Source organism: Gadus morhua, chromosome 7, assembly GCF_902167405.1.
Source record: "Gadus morhua chromosome 7, gadMor3.0, whole genome shotgun sequence".
Lineage (NCBI taxonomy): Eukaryota > Metazoa > Chordata > Actinopteri > Gadiformes > Gadidae > Gadus > Gadus morhua.
The window spans coordinates 15,099,773-15,119,940 of record NC_044054.1 but is presented as its reverse complement, the minus strand read 5'-3'; the positions used below and the strand labels follow the sequence as shown (position 1 = coordinate 15,119,940).

General features: G+C 45.1%; 3 protein-coding genes across 46 annotated transcripts in view; all 3 read right to left on the bottom strand.

The window, feature by feature from the left end:
* Positions 1–45: 45 nt before the first annotated feature.
* Positions 46–4,490, bottom strand: LOC115546527 (septin-2). Its single transcript, XM_030360089.1, has 13 exons — positions 4,321–4,490; positions 3,925–3,954; positions 3,779–3,786; positions 3,526–3,651; positions 3,117–3,213; positions 2,761–2,847; positions 2,306–2,429; positions 1,868–2,002; positions 1,516–1,633; positions 1,262–1,354; positions 717–813; positions 211–381; positions 46–125 (listed from the first exon to the last, which is right to left on the bottom strand). Coding segments are annotated over exons 1-13 (1,152 nt in total). The 5' UTR covers positions 4,385–4,490; the 3' UTR covers positions 46–123.
* LOC115546524 (LIM domain kinase 1) lies at positions 4,233–15,358 on the bottom strand. The gene is made up of 15 exons (XM_030360086.1): positions 14,913–15,358; positions 11,520–11,658; positions 10,765–10,874; positions 10,477–10,653; positions 9,698–9,803; positions 9,180–9,505; positions 8,875–9,061; positions 7,761–7,847; positions 7,494–7,625; positions 7,352–7,411; positions 7,183–7,248; positions 6,840–7,026; positions 6,407–6,462; positions 6,041–6,198; positions 4,233–5,548 (listed from the first exon to the last, which is right to left on the bottom strand). The coding sequence occupies exons 1-15, from the start codon at positions 14,954–14,956 to the stop codon at positions 4,936–4,938; spliced, it is 2,448 nt and encodes an 815-aa protein (XP_030215946.1). The 5' UTR covers positions 14,957–15,358; the 3' UTR covers positions 4,233–4,935.
* A 969-nt stretch (positions 15,359–16,327) lies between these two features.
* LOC115546521 (fibroin heavy chain-like) overlaps positions 16,328–20,168 on the bottom strand; it is a 28,873-nt gene continuing 25,032 nt past the window's right edge. For 38 of the 44 annotated variants that reach the window (XM_030360039.1, XM_030360048.1, XM_030360050.1 and 35 more), the window contains 8 exons: positions 19,828–20,064; positions 19,657–19,731; positions 18,904–18,933; positions 18,418–18,501; positions 18,250–18,297; positions 17,819–17,842; positions 17,627–17,692; positions 16,328–17,383 (listed from right to left, as the gene is read on the bottom strand). In XM_030360039.1, coding sequence (XP_030215899.1) covers positions 17,340–17,383; positions 17,627–17,692; positions 17,819–17,842; positions 18,250–18,297; positions 18,418–18,501; positions 18,904–18,933; positions 19,657–19,731; positions 19,828–20,064 — 608 coding nt within the window. In that variant the 3' untranslated portion in view covers positions 16,328–17,339. Of the gene's footprint in view, positions 17,384–17,626; positions 17,693–17,818; positions 17,843–18,249; positions 18,298–18,417; positions 18,502–18,903; positions 18,934–19,656; positions 19,732–19,827; positions 20,065–20,168 lie in introns of those variants that run through there. The other 6 variants (XM_030360038.1, XM_030360042.1, XM_030360041.1 and 3 more) reach the window with 6 other exon arrangements.

The following is a 20,168-nucleotide window of genomic DNA, read 5'->3' as shown; positions in this document are numbered from 1 at the left end:
ACTCACAGACTGGCGTGTAATGCAAACCATCAATAATACAAGCAATAACAATAAAATAGTGATTTATTATTGTTCTGTAGATGCTTGGTGATGGTTCATGGATCATCTGGAGCAGCCTCTCAATTCTGCCAAAGGATACAAACATACGGTGAGTTTCAGATTCAGTATAACATGATTATATGTAATGTCTAATATAGGTGTATGTATTACATTGGTCTTTGTTTGCAATAGGTCTCCGTGTGGGCTTGTGGCTCCTCTGGTGAACTTTGACCCGGTAGTTTTCATAGAGCGTGTGGTGAGTGAATTCCTTCATGGCCTGCATGTGATTGGTCACTAACATCCGTCTCAGCAGAGAGAAGTCGCTGTTGGCCGGACTCTCCACTTAAAACCACACAAGCACACAAAACAGGCTAGCGAGGAGCGGGGGCACAGAGAGTCAGGTTTGTGTTTCTCAGTCTATATTATTCTGATGCTTGATGCCGAATTCACTCCACAAAGAGATGATGTTGGTGTCCTATATGGGCAATATTTTTGTCCTGCTACATGATGCCCACTTGACATGGGCTGTGATCAGTGGCACAGAGTGTGTGTGTGTGTGCGTGTATGTATGTCTCTATGTGTGTGTATATGTGTGTGCGTGCGTGCATACGTGTGTGTGTGTGTGTGTGAGTATGCGTGTGTTTATGCATGTGTGCGTGTGTGTGTTTGCTCAGTACCGTTCACCGCGCCCCAGGGGTAAACCCGGGCCAGGTAACACTTGTCGTTAGACTCCATGGTTGCGTTGCCTCCAATGACGGCAAATGGGATGCTGTTCTGGAAGAGAAGAACAGGGCGTTGAGTGGCTGGATGCCTGTTACTTCACAGGGCGTTGTGTGGCTGGATGCCTGTTACTTCACAGGGCGTTGTGTGGCTGGACGCTCGTTACTTCACAGGGCGCTGTGTGGCTGGACGCTCGTTACTTCACAGGGCGTTGTGTGGCTGGATGCCTGTTACTTCACAGGGCGCTGTGTGGCTGGACGCTCGTTACTTCACAAGGCGCTGGGTGGCTGGATGCCTGTTACTTCACAAGGCGCTGTGTGGCTGGATGCCGGTTACTTCACAGGGCACTGAGTGGCACTATGCCTGTTACTTCACAAGGCGCTGTGTGGCTGGATGCCTGTTACTTCACAGGGCACTGAGTGGCTGGATGCCTGTTACACAAGGCGCTGTGTGGCTGGATGCCTGTTACTTTATAACTACTCGGTGCTGGAGCTCCTCTCACCTGCAGCTCCAGATCAGACGGCCAAAACTCGTCTTCTTCTTCACAAAGGAACTGGAAGATCTTGATCTTGTGGCTTGCTATGTCTTTCAGAATCTGGAAGTAGAACATTATTTTTCAGGGCTTTTAAGCAGGGAAATGATTGCAATTGGAATGCGTTTTGGTGTTGCTGTATCTATTCTTTCTTAAATTCAAACCGCAAAACAAATGTTTACGACCTGAAGCACTAGCCTGCTAACAGCCCTCCTCCCGCTCACCCTGGCCTTCTTGACCTGGAGCTCTGCCTTCGTGAGGGAGTCCGCCTTGGCCACCACTGGAACCAGGTTGACCAAGTCCTGCAGGGACCTCATGCACGCTACGTCCAGGGGCTTCAGGCTGGACAGAGAGATGTGCTATGTTGTTCACACTCTGGGATTAATTAATTTATTAATCCTTTGCTTGCTTAAGATTTATACATATATGGAATGTTTTTTAAGTTGGTCCAACTTATACTGTTTCACGTTTAAATAGTTTCAAGTGCTTGATCTGGTTTAAATCCAGTTGAGTGTGTGTGTGTGTGTGTGTGTGTGTGTGTGTGCGTCTGTGCGTGTGCGTGTGTGTGTGTTTTACCCGTGGCCAAAGGGAGAGATGAAGTACAGGCAGCAGTGCACTCTGTTGTCCTGGATGTTTCGGCGGTTCAGAGCCGTCTCGTCCCTCCGGTACGCTTCAAACTGCTCCTTTATGTAATCGGACGCCTGCATCCTACTGCTCCGCAAGGAAACACACACAGCATAGAAGCACAGGGAACGGGAAAGTATATACACACAGCATAGGAGCCCAGGGAACCTGCATTTGATATTATGCAATATATTATATTGATAACGGACCCATATTAGCAAGGCAGAGGAAAGGTTTCACCCACTGGTATTGTCCATTAATGGGATGCCCTTTTTTTTTTACAAAACATGATGATTAATTGACATGAGCAGTATTACTGTAAGATAAATATTCAGAATACCAAATGCATAACACACACACACACAGACGTGTTCTTATAGGGCAGCACACCTCTCCCTGTTGTCTAGGGCTGCACCAAAACCTGGTGTGTCCACCACCGTCAGCCTCAACCTGATCCCCTTCTCTTCAATGGCCGCCGTTTTCCTAGTGATGGACATGGTCTGAGTGACGTTCTCTGGAATATCAGAGTAGAAATATTAATTATTACTGTTCCCAAAAGGATTGACTCCAATACCTCAGACTTGGTTTGATGCCTCCGCTCAGATCTTTACAGATCTTTACTAATCAGATGTACTTGACCTACCTTAAACGATCCAAATGGGCAACATAGATGTGCTTTGTACTGTGTGTGATTCCACTACTGTTTATCTGTCCTTGGTCACCTATTCCCGTTGATCGCAGTACTTTGTGTTCCCTTTCAGTTTAAGTAGTTGGACTCTACCTGATCATTGGATGAACCTCAGCAAAGGGAATGGAACGTGAGGCTGCACTACAGCTGCCAGTACCTGAGGCGCTGGGGAGGAGCCTGTTCTTATAGAGGTCCACAAGGAACAAGGAGTTCACCAGGGTGGACTTCCCCATGCCAGACTCTCCTGGACCAATGAGAATGGAGATCCAGAGAGGTGTGAGGTTCAGGGAGAGAAAGAGGAAGGGATGAGGGAGAGGGGGAGAAAGAGAAATAGAGGAGCGAGAGGGAGAGTGAGAGGGAGCGAAAGAGGCCAGGCATTATATTTGAGGTAAACAATATGATGATGTTTGTATGAGGGACTTATTGCTGTCCCTCATCAAGAAGTTATATTCTACAGCTCATGTTGGGTCAACACAACACAAAGCTCTAAGTTCTACTTCTAGGTCCTCTCACCTACGACCATCATTGTGAGGTCAAAGCCCTTGGCCACACAGCTCTGGTGCACCTGCCTGGGTAGGCCGGCCAGGCCTACATACATCCTGCCCGTATCCTGCGGCACACACCACCATGAATGCACTTGGTTTGAGGGAACCTTTGCAATTGATTTGGAATTCAAACTAGAAAATATGAGAGAGAGCGAGAGAGAGAGCGAGAGAGAGAGCGAGAGAGCGAGAGAGAGAGCGAGAGAGAGAGAGAGAGAGAGAGAGAGAGAGAGAGAGAGAGAGAGAGAGAGAGAGAGAGAGAGAGAGAGAGAGAGAGAGAGAGAGAGAGAGAGAGAGAGAGAGAGAGAGTATCATCATGTACAGGAGCAGGGCTGAAGGTTCATACCCCTGAGCCCTGGTTCTATTCTGCAGGGTCTTACAGGGTCCACGTCCTGAAGGCCCGGGTCCTGAAGGCCCGGGTCCTGGGGCTCCTCTAGAGCAGTCTCAGGCTCTGCTCCCTCATCCGTGCTCGGCAGCTCGTACAACGGGAACAGTGAACTGAGCGACTGAAATCAGTGAGACTACTTCAGCATCCTCTACATTTTTAGTTTGTAGGAATTAATTTCTTCATAGTTCGTTCTACCTAACTTGAACTTGTTCTAAGTGGTTGCATGGTCAGAGGAGGGGACCTACCTGACCTCCTGCTCAGACGTCCAGTTGGAGGGTCCATGAAGAAAACATATGAGAAAAGACGGAGGCTATCGTTTGTCATATTAACGCTGAACTGGGAAACGGCAAATATTCTGGATGATTGATATATGATCAATATACAGGCTAACCTTGCACCTCGTCAGTCTGCGTAGCCACAGCTGCAGGGATTCAAAATGGAAAGCATTACATAATCATCTTCATCTAAAGGTAAGTGAGTGACCTCCCAGGAGAGATATGACGAGCTAAGGGAAGGGTGGGCTCACTTCACACCGGCAGAAAACTTTACCGATCATCCCCCGATTAACAAAAACACTTAAGGAGTCCCTTAACTAAACGATATGTGGGGTTTACTTAACCTTTACAGCCTGCTTCTGTCCAATACAATGCCACACATGAGTAGTTCGGTCTACACGTCTACAGTCCAGGTAAGCCCAAGTTATGTTTTCTGAATGTTTTAATAAATTAAATTAAACAGAACACATTTGCGAAACAAGATTAAGAAATCTGGCGTTGCCTAGGTTTACCTTGTCCATCGATAAGCCTATATTTCGACTTCTTCATGATAGCTAACCCGACCGACTGCTGCATCTACCAAACAATCTGTGTTCTTTTAAATGAAATCATCTACCAAAAAAGTCGTTATCTTTTAAATCAAATCACTTGGCTAACAACTTCAACTGGAAACGTCCTCGGGTATAACGGATATCCAGGACCGCAGCTGCCCTCTGTCATAGCGACGCGGTTGGTTATTGGGTTCTTGAATATCAATAAATCTTTATTCTGACCAAATGATTGCTTGAAGCCTATAATAATTAAGATCATAAAACATTTAAAATGTTTTGCAAATAGCTTTACTTAATAGGCCTACTGGTACAAAATGCACATTATCTTACGTATTTAAAATTTGTTATTTACTTCTTGTATTCTCTGCATTAGAACCCATCCGAAATGGCTTTGGTTTGAATATGAAGTCTACCTTCTGGTTCCAAAATAGCAGTAACAGGAGGGAGCATAATTCAAATCCATTGAGATTTCCAATCCAAGCTTATTAAATCCATTCATTCATTCTCTATCCATGAGACAAAATAAATATAGGTCTTTCATTTCACATTGAGGGTCCAGTGAGCTCCGCCCCAACCTCACAGAAAGGAGCTGCTCTCCGTGGTTATGTCCCATAGCACCCTGCACCTCCTCCTGCTCCTGTGGTTCGGGCCCCCTGCCGGGCTGGGGGCCGGCGGTGGACTCTGGGACGGGGCCCCGGCCTCAGGACCCTCTGAATGGGGTTTCCTCTCACATGTGCTCCACTCGTCCAAGTTTGAATCTCCCTCTGGAGGCTTGTGTTGAGGACTCGGCGCACGGCCCTTCATAACTCCTTCAGAGACTCCAGGGTCCGCTCTCGCCTCCCCCTTGGGGACTGGTCCTTGTCCGGCCGGGGTCTGTGATGGAGGGCCGGGGTCGGGACTGTGGCTGTCTGGGTCGCCCGAACCCCTGGGATCTGTGGCCCTGGGTGGGCAGGGGTCTGGGGCCCCGCCTGTCCCCTGGGGGTCTGGGGCCCTGGATGGCGGGGGGTCTGGGGCCCTGCCTGTCCCCTGGGGGCCTGGCGCGGGCGGGGGGTCCGGGGAGCACTGGGGGGGCGTGTGGCGGTCCCAGAAGGCTCTCTGGTGCTGCTCCAGCTCAGACAGCAGGGGCAGGCGGATGTCAAGGTGCATCAGGAGGTTGTCCAGCCACTCTTCTAACCTGGGAAACGAAGGACTGGAGACAGAGATATAGGGGGGGGGGGGTTAATTATGATTCTTAAAACCTAAAAAGATTATTTTAACCGTGGGAACAACCCGTGAGAGAATAGACCTCATAGGTCTATTATGGGTACACATCTGTCGACTTTTAATTGTAATAAAACCAAAGTGTGTGGCGATATCCTTTCAATTAGAATAAGTGTCATGTTATCAAAAGCAACCGATATTCCTGTACCCCAGTGCAAGTAAACACTGGCTAGTAGCGCAGATTGCTATAATCAATACATGTAAACGGTAGCGATAATTATATGTTTATGATTGTAGTGTACTACTAAGGATGATCAATACATGTAAACAATAGTGATAATTGTACATTTATGATTGTAGTTTATCACTATGGATCCAGTAACTGTGTGCTGAAAATCCTAAATAGGCTGCCACCTCCACCATGTCCTACCACATGTACAGTGACCACGGTGACCAAAGAGAGCGGACTGTGATTGGTTACCGGGTGTCGGCCTCCAGGTCACAGCAGAGGGCAGCCAGGGGGAGGAAGGCGGGGGGGCAGTCTGAGGGGTGGTACTGCTCCAGGAAGCCAAGCACATTCAGACCAAAGTCCCGGTTCCTGGGCAGGAAGTCAGGGTCGGCGCTCACCCTTCCTATGATCTTGGGGGCAAAGCACAAGAATACTGTCAGACGCTAAACGTGACAAGGGTGTTCACTGAAATCCCTTCCACACATCCGCTAAATGTAAGCTAATGTAACCAGATTAAATCATAAAACTCTAAGGGCTGAATATATCTTCATATTTTAACATCTTACATTTACATTACATACAGGTTTTGCAAATAAGATGCTGACCGGAACATCTTACCTCACACACAATGATGCCAAAGGAGAAAATGTCGACTCGTTCATCGTAACTCTTCCCTTGTAGACACAAAGACACAGAGACAACGTTGTCAATAAAATAAAAAGCTAAAGCCCTTTAGGGAAGGTGACACACATCAAACTTTTGACTTAACTGACCTTGTCCTACATTTAGTATTAGACTATAGACATCTATATATAGACTGCTTTATGTAGTTCATAAATGCACCTTTTCAATTGTGGTTGGAATGGATGCTGGTATTTCTATTTATCCTCTGTTAATCCAGAGTATGTTAACTTAGCTTTAACTTATCCATGTGTCCTAGCTAGATCCACAATATAGGCCTATGTAAGTTCTGATTCAGTTACTACTGGCCATTAGTGTAGGCTGTTTGGCTTGTTGCCCTATCTGTGGACCTATGTTCCTGTAACCTCACCACGGATCATCTCAGGGGCCATCCAGTAGGGGTTTCCCACCACAGTGTAGCGCTTCCTGCGGTCAGGCCTGCGGAGCGCCGTCAGTCCCTCCCCGGGGCCGCTGCCAGCAGGGGGCTCTCTGCCCTGACTCCTGTCTCCCACCACCAGTCTGGCCAGCCCAAAGTCTGCCACCACCAATCTCTGGTTCTGCAATATATGGAGGTGTCAAGGGTCAATATGGAACCTTATGTAACCAGAGAAAATATACCAAAACAAGCATTGACCATTCTGTACTGTATAATTTGTGTGTTTACGTGTGAATGAATTAGAGTGCCTTATGCTGATAAATATCAAAATACTAACCTCTCTGACTAGGCAGTTGTGAGAGTTCAAGTCTCGATGGATTACATTCATAGAATGCAGATAGGCCTGGAAAGGAGACATGTTTTGTTTGAATAAAAATACACCAAACTCTTATTCTGTATGTATTAATAATGCTTGTCTCTGGGTTTCACTAAAGAAATAGCCTTACCATTCCAGCAGCTATATCTTTAGCAAAACTCACTCTGGCACTCCATGGAAAGTGGTCATCCTAGACAAGAAGAGACAGTTTCTTAGGACATATTGGGACACTTGGGATAGAGAACATTTCACATGATGAGTGGAAATGGTACCATTTTCTCAATGGTCTCCCTGAGTGTCCCCCCCTGGATGTATTCCGAGACGAAGTTAAGTCGTTTGTCTTTGTAGAACAGTCCGATGAACCTGAGGACGTTGGGGTGATCCAGACAGCGCATCACCTTCACCTATCAAAGAAAGGGCAGTGTCGCAAGGGCTTCCTCAGCAGACGAGTCAACGGGACAAAAGGAGTGAGTAACTTAACAAAGAATTAAGGAAAAACTAGAGTCGGGAAACCTTGGACCATCTAATGTCCAGTGTACCTCTTTTAAAAAGGTCTTCTGCGTGTCTTCGTCAAACCGAATCAGTTCCTTCATCACCATGACCTCCCCAGTCTCCCGGTGCGTCACCTAGACAACAACAATTGTTAGGTTAACCCATTTTCCGTATACAAAAAAACTAGGATAAGATGCTGCACAATAAGTGTGTGCTATATACCTTACGCTATACTATATAATAATGGATCAAAAAAGAATGATTTGCAAGCAGATTTGTGTCCTACATTATTAGTTAAGATGGAAGTGGTACTTTAAGGTGTGTTAGAAGATCCATTATATCTAATTTATTTTAGAATGCGTGCTTTTTTAAGAGAGCACAAGTCTATAAAGACAAAGATTTTTTACTGTGAGAAATAATGGTATGGTAGGTATCGTTCTGAGCATTAATAGGTCAGTACTACTGACCTATGTGTAAACCTACACATCTTAAAGTGTAAAAGCCAAAGTATACTACTCCGTATCTGTGATCCATATCCGGTCTCCGTAACTACGGAGACCCCTCGAGCATTTGAAGTTCTCCGTCGGGATGTTAGATACGCAATGCAATTCGCCGACCGATCGTTCTTATATGTTGACTACAAACTATATCAATAGTTTTGTAAATAAACTTCCAAAGCTTTACAAATCCTATTTGGTGTTTTATTGGTCCTTAATGTGCAAAGTAAATAAGGTAAAAAGTAAACAAGATGCGAAGTCAAACCAGAGAGGTGATTCCGGAAACTATTTTGTTGGAGGACCATTCACATCCCTTACCGTCTCCGTTGCGTCGACGGATAGTTAATTTTTTTTGGATGCGCACGTAAGCTATGAAGAGGTTCTCCGACTACGGCTACGGAGAGGGCTCTCCGTGTCAACATACATCACTTTACGGAGGACTATAAACCGGCCTTTAAAGGCATTGATGACTCATGATAGAGTCATTCTAATACACTTGGCTTTCATTTAAGTGCTGTCGGCGGTACCTCAACTGATTTTAAAACCTTATGTTTCTCCACTCTTACACCAACTCGGAGTGCCTACAATGAGGGACAGTCGTTTCTATACCCATGCTGATCTACTACCCAACAAAGCAAACCCATAGCCGTATAGTCCAGTTTACCTTGACAGCTTGGCCAAAGCAGCCTTTGCCGAGCACCTCTCCGTGTAGGAGGTCTGAGGGCCTGAAGATGCGGTGAGCTCGGTCCACAGGGTCCGCGCGGAGGGACTCGGAACGAAGCATCTCCCTCCTCTGGAACAACAGGTATGAGCCACTGGAGGAGGGACACTTGTCGATACTACTGCTCCGTCTGCCAAGTAAAACCAACAATTGACTGGGGGTGAATCCATACAGTACAAACAGCAACTGGTTTTGTTCACATGTTGCGAATACCGTAATTATGGCATAAAAGGTATCCCAATTCGTACAGAATGTGTCTTGAACGCATCCCATGGGGTTGAGGTGGGGACAGCCTTGTGCTGATTGGGTTAGGGTCTAGTTCCGTCCCCAGACAAGTCCCCTCCTCCTCAAGACTTTGTTGGTGTAGCTCCTCCCCCAAACTTGACTCCTCCTCCAGACTGGATAGTAGGCGAACCCTGTTGAGCTGGTCGCAGGAGCAGGCCTGGGCGGGCCCCTGGCAGCCTGCGGGGACCGGCGGCTCCCCTAGGTGGTGCTCCCCTGGTTGGGGCTCCCCTGGGCAGTTCTCTACGGTGAGCTGGAGAGGCCGGGTGGGGTCACTGACCACACACTTCATCTAGAGATACAGATACATTGGTCTGGTGAAGTAGGACTTCATGACAACAGAAGGACAAGGTTGTCCTATGTATGATCTGTTATTTGGATGATTTTATTGAGTACTGTGAGAGTTTTCACTATCGAAGCCGCTATTGAAGATCCAAATAAATTAATATTAGTTTGTTATTGCATTGATTTATTAAACACATACCTCATCCAGGGAAAGGCTGCATACTGGAACCCCGTTGAGCTCTAAGACATGGTCCCCAACGTGCACGGAGGCCAGGAGGTCAGGGCTGAGCAGGGATGGGTCCAGTCTGGACACAGAGGTGGGAACAGCTGGATGTTATTTGAGGTTTTTATCATCCCCCAACCCCATGTTGGGTGGGGTTGGGGGGGGGGGGGGGGGGGGGGGGGGGGGGGGGGGGTGCAAATCGAGACAGTGACATGGCAACAGAAGGCTCAGGGGTGGAGTCTCTGCTAAGGGGGCTGGCGTTTCGGAACAGTTTGTAGTTAAATTGCTTTTTATCCCACCAACCAATAGCAAAAACGTGTCACTGGGGGCCCTCATTGTCAACAAACTTCCCCAACGGTAGCCTGGGAACCAGACAAATCTCTCCAGCTCCTGTTTTTTTGTCCGGCTCCCTTCCCATCCAAAAAGATTTCTGCCCAGAACGAGATAGACCGATCACAACCGTTCTAATCGATCTAATATGAGGCTGGATAAATACAGTGACAGGGCGGAGGAGCACAGGAGAGTTATTTAAACAACAAAATCGATGGCTGCTGCTGATGTAGAACTGTCTGTTGATTCTGCTTTTCGAAACAGTCTTGGAGGAACAGGAAGTTTATTTTCACTAAAAGAAGAACAGTCGACTGCACTTAAAACTTGGTTTAGAAGAAAGATAGATTTTTATCGCTAAGTGCAGTGTCACCCTATCGTATGTTCTAAAGGGGTGAACTGTTCCTTTAAGGAGGCAGAGAACTCACTCTGCTACGGTGAAGAGAGGCCCCTGGTCCTGGCTGAGCGTGGGGGCCAGGGTCAGTCCCCTCCTGCCCTCGGGGTGCGGGGGAAGGGACACCAGCGCCACCATGTGGGGGGGCCTGGTCGGCGCCGAGGGGGAGCTCGTCCCGGAGGACACCACCCCCCGCGTGAAACACCTGCCGCTATGGTAGATAACAAAGAAATAATAATAAACAGGAAAGGGACAGGAAATAAAAATGGGAAACCGGGAATACAAATCATTAACAGACAGCTGCTGTCCAAGAGGTCTTTACCAGTAGAGTTGGGAGTGTTCCACTAGTGTGAATGAGTCTCCATCTCCAATGAGCGCTCCACAGCTTCTACACGTAAAGCACTCTGGGTGGAACCTCTGCTCCCCGGCCACCTGACACAGGACCAGCCACAAAGTAAGACCAGGAAAATACGTATACTTAGATCAGAGTCTTCCAAAAGACTGAAAAGACCTAGATACTTAGATCAGAGTCTTCAAAAAGACTGAAAAGACCTTGATACTCAGAACAGATTCTTTGAAAAGACCTTGATACTTAAAGATCAGAGTTTTCAAAAAGACTGACTGGCTGTGAAAGGTAAGAGTTATCTTTGGCATCAAATCTGGACCTTTTGATAAGAAAGGGTGCATGAAATCAAAAGACAGTGAAGGGATAGTTTCAGAGCAAAACAAGTGGAATGAAGCAAAAGGTAAAGCCCAGTTTTTTATAACTGACTGGATGCTTTTTGGGGCCAGGAGGAAACCAACTGGTGTGGTTAGGTTTGTTGCAATGCACATTGAGTCAAAACAGAATAAACCAGAAGAGAAAGTGTATCAGCAAGTGTCAGTTGGCATATTTGATGCTCCTCGTCATATGCATAAAGTTACTTCAGGACTGAGGATAGATAGTGTAATTATCTGTAATATAGTATGCCTGATATCTCTCCTACCCTGTTGGTTTGGATTTGTGGTGAAAAAATAAAACAGGTAGATCTAAAATGGTATGAGGCGTTGGCCGTGTGCAGACTTAAATATGGTTACCATGACGAGGCCTGTGGTGAAGGTCTCTTTGCAGCCGTGGCACTGCTCCCCAAAACGGGCCCAGTAGTGCTTCTTACAGAAGAGCTGCTGCTCTCTCTCATAGAACCAGTGAAGAAGAACACAGCCACACTGAGAGCACCTGCACAACGCAAAACAACAGTAGGAACAATGAGAAAGAATACAGCCATAGTCAGAGCACCTGCACGCACAACACAAAACAACAGTATGAACAATGGGAGCTCAACAAGGAAATAAAAGATGGAAAGTATTATCTTTATAGTAGATCATTACATAATGTTCAGATCATAAGATAATGTTCAGATCATAAGATAATGTTCAGATCATACATGATGTTCACCACATTCAGAAGACCTTCATGAGTCCTCCAGATGGAGACGCAGCTGAAGTTTCCGTGTTTCAGATTGCTTGATTTGTGTCCCATTCGATCTGTTATAGATGTATGAAACCTTTAACGACACCTGGCCAGAGATTGGCTTTAGTTGAATCCTAGCCGGACTGTCTAACCCTGCTTCCTAACCAGCTGACCCCCGGGACCAGGAGGGAGAGAACTTCCTGGAGAGACAGCTCCAAGGTTTTCCCAAGAGGGAGGGAACCTCCTTGAGAGACAGCTCCAAGGTTTTCCCAAGAGGGAGGGAACCTCCTTGAGAGACTGCTCCAAGGTTTTCCCAAGAGGGAGGGAACCTCCTTGAGAGACAGCTCCAAGGAATTCCCAAGAGGAAGGGAACCTCCTGGACAGACAGCTCCAAGGGTTTCCCAAGAGGGAGGGAATGTCCTGGAGAGACAGCTTCAAGGTTTTCCCAAGAGGGAGGGAATGCCCTGGAGAGACTTTTCCCTGCGCCTTTTCCTGAGAAAAATAATAATAATAATACATTTAATTTAGAGGCGCCTTTCAAGACCCGCCTGTCACACGAGATGCCAGGAAATTCTATTCAAACATTAAGTTTTGTCGGACATTGTTTATGAAACTGATTCATGGGCTTGTAGTGTATAAAACTGTACAATTGAAGACTATTGTCAGATCATCAAAGATAGTCTTCAAGGACACTTTAGTTTTATGGAGCAAAGGAAGTAGTATGTGATAAGTTCTGTAAATAGGTTTTATTAGGAATCACAAGCATTCCCCCTCATCATTGACCTCTTTGGAATAATCCCTTGTGGTTTGTATAGTGTGTGTACCATTATTATACATGTCCATTGCGCCTGCCAGATAATATTTGCATAGGCTAACATGGAAGCTTACTTGGAGGCTATGTTAGCCAAGCCTACATGGCTAACATAGCCTACAGACCAATATCAAACCTACCCTTCATAAGTAAAATCATTGAGAAAGTTGCCCTCCAGCAACTTAATCAATTCCTGGCATCAACTGGTTGCTATGACACCTTCCAATCAGGATTTCGACCCCTGCACCGCCCTTATTAAAGTTGTAAACGACATCCGTCTTAACACAGACTCTGGCAAAACCTCAATACTAATGCTACTAGACCTCAATGCTGCATTCAACACTGTAGACCATACAATACTTTTGGACAGATTAGAAAACTGGGCGGGGCTTTCAGGCACAGTCTTAAATTGGTTCAGGTCCTACCTACAAAATAGGAACTACTTTGTTTCCATTGACGACTTTGTATCAGAATCAACCAATGTGACACAAGGTTCGATCACACAAGGTTCGATCTTAGAACCCTCTTTATTCAACATCTACATGCTCCCACTAGGGCAAATCATTCAAAATAACAATATTGACCATCATTGCTATGCTGATGACACGCAAATCTATGTATTGCTATCACCAAATGACTATTGGCCCATAGATCTGCTGTGCCAGTGCATTGAGCAAGTGAGAGACTTGATGTGCCGAAATTTCCTTCAACTAAATGAGGACAAAACAGAGATAATTGTATTTGGTTCTAAAACGGAAAGGCTTAAAGTAACACCTTCACTCTCTGTCCCTGAAAACCTCAATCAAAGCCAGAAATCTAGGGGTTATCATGGATTCAGATTTACATTTCAACAGTCACATCAAATCAGTTACAAAATCTACATATTATCACCTCAAAAATGTAGCAAGACTTAGAGGGCTCATGTCCACCGAAGACTTACAAAAACTTGTACATGCCTTTATCACTGGTAGGATTGATTACTGCAATGGTCTCCTTACAGGTCTCCCAAAACAAACTCTAAGAACGCTTCAGCTTGTTCAGAATGCTGCTGCTAGAGTTCTAACAAAGACCAAAAAATATGAATGTGAATTGATTTTAAAAACATTTTGCTAACCTATAAATCCCTACATGGTTTGGGCCCAAAATATTTAACTGATATGCTTCCACTACATAAGCCTTCTAGACCACTAAGATCTTCTGAGACCAATCTGTTAATTATCCCCAGGGTAAACACGAAACATGGGAAAGCAGGATTTAGTTACTATGCAACAAATAGCTGGAATAAACTCCCTGAGGATTTGAGACTTGCCCCAACTCTGAACACCTTTAAAACAAGACTGAAGACTTTTATGTTTGCTTTAGCTTTCTGCTAAATCTTAAATACATTGCACTTTCTAAAAAGCTCTTTTAACCTTGCCTTTATTTTCTATTTTATTGCTAAAATGCCTTTTTAACTTTCTATTTTACTCATTTCTTTGCATATGTTTTCTTTTACTTATCTATTATTTTATTTTATTGTATGACAATGTTTATATGTGAAGCACTTTGAGTCTGCCTTGTGTATGAAAAGTGCTATGTAAATGAAGTTGCCTTGCCTTGCCTACATGTTCAGGAACATGCTGCTTCTGAGGAGCAGCAGCATGTTCAGAGGAAACCTGCCTTAAACAAAGAACTCTTCTGCCAATGAATAGGAAAAATATATACCATTAAGATACTGAAAATAACCTGGTGCAAATTGTGTGAGACAGCTGGACTGTAGCTTTATGTCTGTGCTGGCCTATTGTTTCTGTGCCTCTGGCAGAGGATGTGTGTGTACTATCTATAATCCACATCTGTAATGCCGGGGAAACATATGGACACGCTAACGCACTCAAACTGAAACGTTTCCCCCCTGATCCTCTGTGTTCTGTGTCTGGTCCTTTCCCTGAAACAATAGAATCTGATGTTGGAAATGAGGTAAGAATCCCCCACGTCATAGGTCAAGCTCTGACCCTAGGTCTCCTCCCATTGGCTTTTGTCGTTCACTAGAATATATCTTCAATTGCACATTTTATCTACAATAGATATTGTCGATAGATGTCTAGAATAATGCTGTCATCACTAATGACAGATGTTATAACGCCATAGTTGATCTAGAACATTCAGTCACACCACTGAGGATGTTCCTGGGGTGCTAAAGGACTTTCACTTTCCCCGCAAAATAACTTACGTTCCTGTCCCTCCTCTACGGTATCTCTGGTCCCGTCGTGACATCTCTGTCCCTCGGCGGTCACTCCATGTCCCCTGGACCGGGTCCTGATCACCAGCCGACCCTCAGGTCACTCCAGGTCCCCTAGACCGAGTCCTGATCACCAGAAGACCCTCAGGTCACTCCAGGTCCCCTGGACCGTGTCCTGATCACCAGAAGACCCTCAGGTCACTCCAGGTCCCCTGGACCGTGTCCTGATCACCAGAAGACCCTCAGTTGACTCCAAGTCAGTTAATCCGATCAGGAACCAACAATGTCCCCAGATCTGTGTGTTGTCATGCGCCGGGCTAGATGAGCAGGCGCTGTTATGTTTTTCTTGCGGTTTTGCTCATGCGCGCTCGCCCATTTCCTGTGCAGATGACTTCCCTTTCCACCATGCATTCGCAGTGCAGTGGCCTGTGTCCCACCCCCAGGCTATGAGGACCGCCTCACTGGCCTTTCTGTTATGAAACCCCCCCCCCCAGACTGGAAGCAGACTGGTTTTAGGGATCTGAATGGTCACAAGTCTAAGCAACACACACGCACACACACACACACACGCACACACACACACACACACACACACACACACACACACACACACACACACACACACACACACACACACACACACACACACACACACACACACACACACACACACACACACACGTCTCTGTGTCACTTCAAGCAGCATGTAGCCTACACCTCTTTCAGATAGAATTACAACATTCGGGTTCCAGGAGATTGCGTGTGCGTGTGTGTTTGTGTGTACACAATATGTGCAACTTGTTCAGTGCAATGCTGTATGTGGTTAAGCTAGTGTATATAACAGGAAAAAAGTACTATCCTTAAGTGCTAATTCCTGAAATCTCTATTCATCACACACACATTAACAGAGCACAACAGTTTGATATTCAGCGACACTAAGCTCCTATGCTGATGTGTGCTAAACGGCTTATAACTGTGTGAGTCAAATACATTTGTACTACAAAGGGTGCGGTTAACGTGATGACTCAAGACATGTTCCTGTAGATGCCTGGTCATCTCTGTGAGGATTCAGCCTTCACCCGTCCACCCCTCGCTGAGCTGCAGTCCCACTGTACCCTGAGGAAGGACAGCGTCCGTTCCTCCTGATGCAATGTTCCCAAAGGAACATGTTAAAGAGTTATTGATACACTTTCCAAAAGGAGTGCACGTATAAGCTATGAATAGCCATCTACCGCTACGGGAGGGGTGGTGTAGTGTTGAACAGGCGTTATATGAGCCAGATGAACTCCTATAACAAGCTGACCTCAACCTCAAACGCAACTCAAACTGTTAGGTCACTTTGAGACAGGAGAGGGTAGACTTTAATTCATCAACCACCCTGCTGGGAACGACAGTCTGAACAAACCTTTTCTTTTTCCATTTTTATTTTTAAAATGTCAGAAAAATTCATGGCATTTCTCAGTATAAATTCATATTAAAACACAATTAACAAACAAAATCTCACTTTTCTTTAGATTGATAAAGTTAAATTGCATTAACACACTAATACATCTTTTAAATGAAAAAAAAACATTAATAAAAACAAATTTACAGCAGATGAAATCCTTAGCTTGCATTCATAGCAAACGCATAATGACCTAGTTGACGGTGAGACAATGTAAAGGCCCTCTGTCTCCAAGGGTTTCCAACCAAATGTTCCCTATGAGCTACAATGGCTATTGTCATGATGTGTTTGTTTCACTCAGTGGGGAAGATTGTAGAATCAGAGAAATTAGAGAGTTTGCTGTGAAATGGTGAACCATATCATGGCTGCAATTGGACATTTTGGGAAAGTATAACAAAACACATCTCAATTAGAATCAACACACGCATTTATCAGTGGGTCTGTCTGACAGAACAAGTGATGGATGGAAGCAGACTGGTTTTAGGGATCAGAATGGTCACAAGTCTAAGCAACACACACGCGCACACACACACACACACACACACACACACACACACACACACACACACACACACACACACACACACACACACACACACACACACACACACAGTTTTTTTTCTCGCAATCTCTTAACAATTATAGATTAACACAATTAACACAGCAATGCTAGCCACGCAAAACAGTGCATATTGCCTAGAGGAATTAATCGACAACATTGTTTCCCTTCTGGATTAATGATACAGATGATCAGCTAATTATAACAATATAATTAACTTCAAAACAATTCAGGAAAATACTATAATTAGAGTCAAACACTTTGGCATACTTCCCTCAACAGATACTAAATTAATAACGTGTTTGACTTGAATTAACAGTGGATGTAATTAAACTGGTCGTTTCTTTGGTACTTCAGGTACTTTCGGACATCATAACATCGCACCGCTGTCCAGAGGAAGTCCTTCCTTTAGCTCTCACTTCCTCCTCCGGCCACAGTATTTACCCTGGCATCCAGCTCCTGGGGACCCAGAAGACAAATCACTGGCGGCACTCCATATGTCAACAGGCCACAGATGAACAGTTCTTTAAAAGTCATAGCATCACAGAAAACGTATAATACAACAGAGATATAGTTTGTAGTAGAGTTCTACAATGTTGAAAAATGCATCGCTCTGATAAGTGTGAAAGTGTTTTCTGACCACAATGGGTCTGATGTGGCAGGAATGATCTATCTAGACGAAGAGGAGGCACCAACAGTTACCTCTGTAGCCCCCAGAGCCCAGGAAGGCCTGCATGGCTGCATACTTGGCTGCCTTCTGTTGTTTGGCTGAGGAAACACAATACAGGGAGGGAATTTACCTCAATGATTGGGAAGACGTATTTCGATATATTTGTTATATATTTTTTTGTATGTTGTTGAATGTTTGCTAAAGATCACAGAAAGTTGTCTTACTCTTTTGTCCAGCCAAGGCATATCCTTGAGAATAATGAGAGGAAAGAGAAGGATCAGTTTAGTAACAATAAACAACCTATCCTCATCCTCAGTGCCATATCAACAATGCTGTTATCAGAGCACATGAATGAACTCTGGCCAAGACCAACAATTACCTAAAAATTCATTGTTTAAGGCATTGTGTTATCTACATTCCTGTGTGTGTGTGTGTGTGTGCGCGCGCACGTGCGCGCGCGTATGGCGTGCGTGCGTGTGTGTGTGTGTGTGTGTGCATATGTGTATGTACATGTGTGTGTGTGTGTGCATATGTGTGTGTGTGTGTGTGTGTGTGTGTGTGTGTGTGTGTGTGTGTGTGTGTGTGTGTGTGTGTGTGTGTGTGTGTGTGTGTGCGCGTGTGTGCGTGTGTGTCTCTGTCCGTAAAGACAGCCAACCTGGATAATTCCCACGATTCACACCCCCACTTCCAGGACCAACGCCACCTATAGGAATGATGCATGTATTACATTACATAACTACATCCCATTATATGTTTGATTTTGAGGAACTCTTAAGACAAATGGATGCAGTGTTGAAACAATCAATTGATACTGCAAACTGACCCGGTACTACGCCTTGGCCTCCACCTACTCCTCCTGCTGCCTGGCCAGCACCTCCTGCTCCACCTACTCCTCCTGCTCCACCACCTGAACACATAGCTGTGTTAGAGCAGGGTTCCTCAACCTTTTTATTGCTTGTATGCATATTTGAAATATTTGTGGCGCAGAGGTCCCGTATGTCCCACTATATAATTTTTTTAATTATTACAAAAAATATAATCTGGTAGGCTTTATTTCTAAATCTCTGCGGCACGGGGACCAATGCTCCGCAGTCCGTTACCGGTCCGTGGCCCAGTGGTTGAATACCCCTGTGTTAGAGTGTAGAAACAAACACTCCAAAAACCCACATGGATCACCAAACACAAATCACAACCACAGTCAAATAATGTTGTTTGCTCTTGATGTTTAGCATCGAGTCTTTTGAAAGGAACACATATCACTGTTCCCCGCTTATAAGTTCACTTATTGCATATGTTTGGAGCCTCTCACCTGGTCTGTAGCCAGCTCCACCAAAAAATCCTTTAAAAGAATAAATACGTGTAAAGACTTGCAGCCTGGTATACACAAATCTACTTCTGGAAAGCCAGTGAGGGCTCTTTTAGTGAATCTTCTCCTCGGCATATTGTCCACAATACATAGCAACTAGAGCTGTCAGTTAAACGCGTTATTAACGGCGATAACGCAAACCAATTTTAACAGCGTTAATTTTTTTAGCGCGCGATTACCGCAATTCTTTTATTTAAAAAAAACAACTTTTTTTTATTTATTTTTTTCTTTAGCTCAAAATCAAGAAGCAGTAGCCTGGCTGCTGTGTTCAAATGAAATTTGTTCAAAGCAGTCGTTTAATTGCACTATAGAATCTTTTTTTATATCGTCCTGTTTTGATCAGTATATGCCAATGTTGTTATCAATAAAAAATCAATTGCACAAGGCAAGCCGATGCACTTCACCATGTTGATAAGAGAATTAAAATGAGAAGAATTATGGGAAAAAGTAATCAAGGGATATTTAGCATAGAAAAATAATTTGCGATTAATCGCGAGTTAACTATGACGTTAATGCGATTAATCACGATTAAATATTTTAATCGCTTGACAGCTCTAATAGCAACATAACATGGGCCACCCCCCTAATAATAAGCCATGGCTTCTGAAGAGAATGTTGTCCTCATGTCTGTAAGGCCTCAGTCAGGGCTGAGGGTTAACAATGAGACTGGGCTTGCATTAGAGAACCAGAACTTACCAAGATTACCTCCTGCACCTCCTCCCACTCCACCTGCTGTTCCTGCACTGGGAACACCTCCAATGGCACCACCTGCTGGACATGTTGAGGAAAATGTAAGCAGATGAATGGATGTCTTCAACAGATCTGTTGAACTGTTGTTTAACATGTAAATACAGCGGATGGTGCTACCTGGTCCAAAGCCTGTTCCACCGGATGAGGAACCGTAACCCGATTTAGGAGCTTTTCTTGTTCCTAGTCCCTGTCCACCAGGGCCAAATCCACCAGCCCCACCTGCTGGTCCATATCTGCCTTGTCCAGCACCTCCGGGCCCGTAACCTCCCGTGCCAGTTCCTGCAGGTTGGTACCCACCTGGTCCGACTCCTCCGGGACCATGACCGACTCCCCCAGCGTTAGCACCTGCCCCACCTCCAACGGACACAGGTACATGAAGGTTTGGCTGTACTCTTAAGCAATGAATTTGACTCATAATTTGACTCAAGATGTTTGCACAAGGGCCCAATTAACAGCAA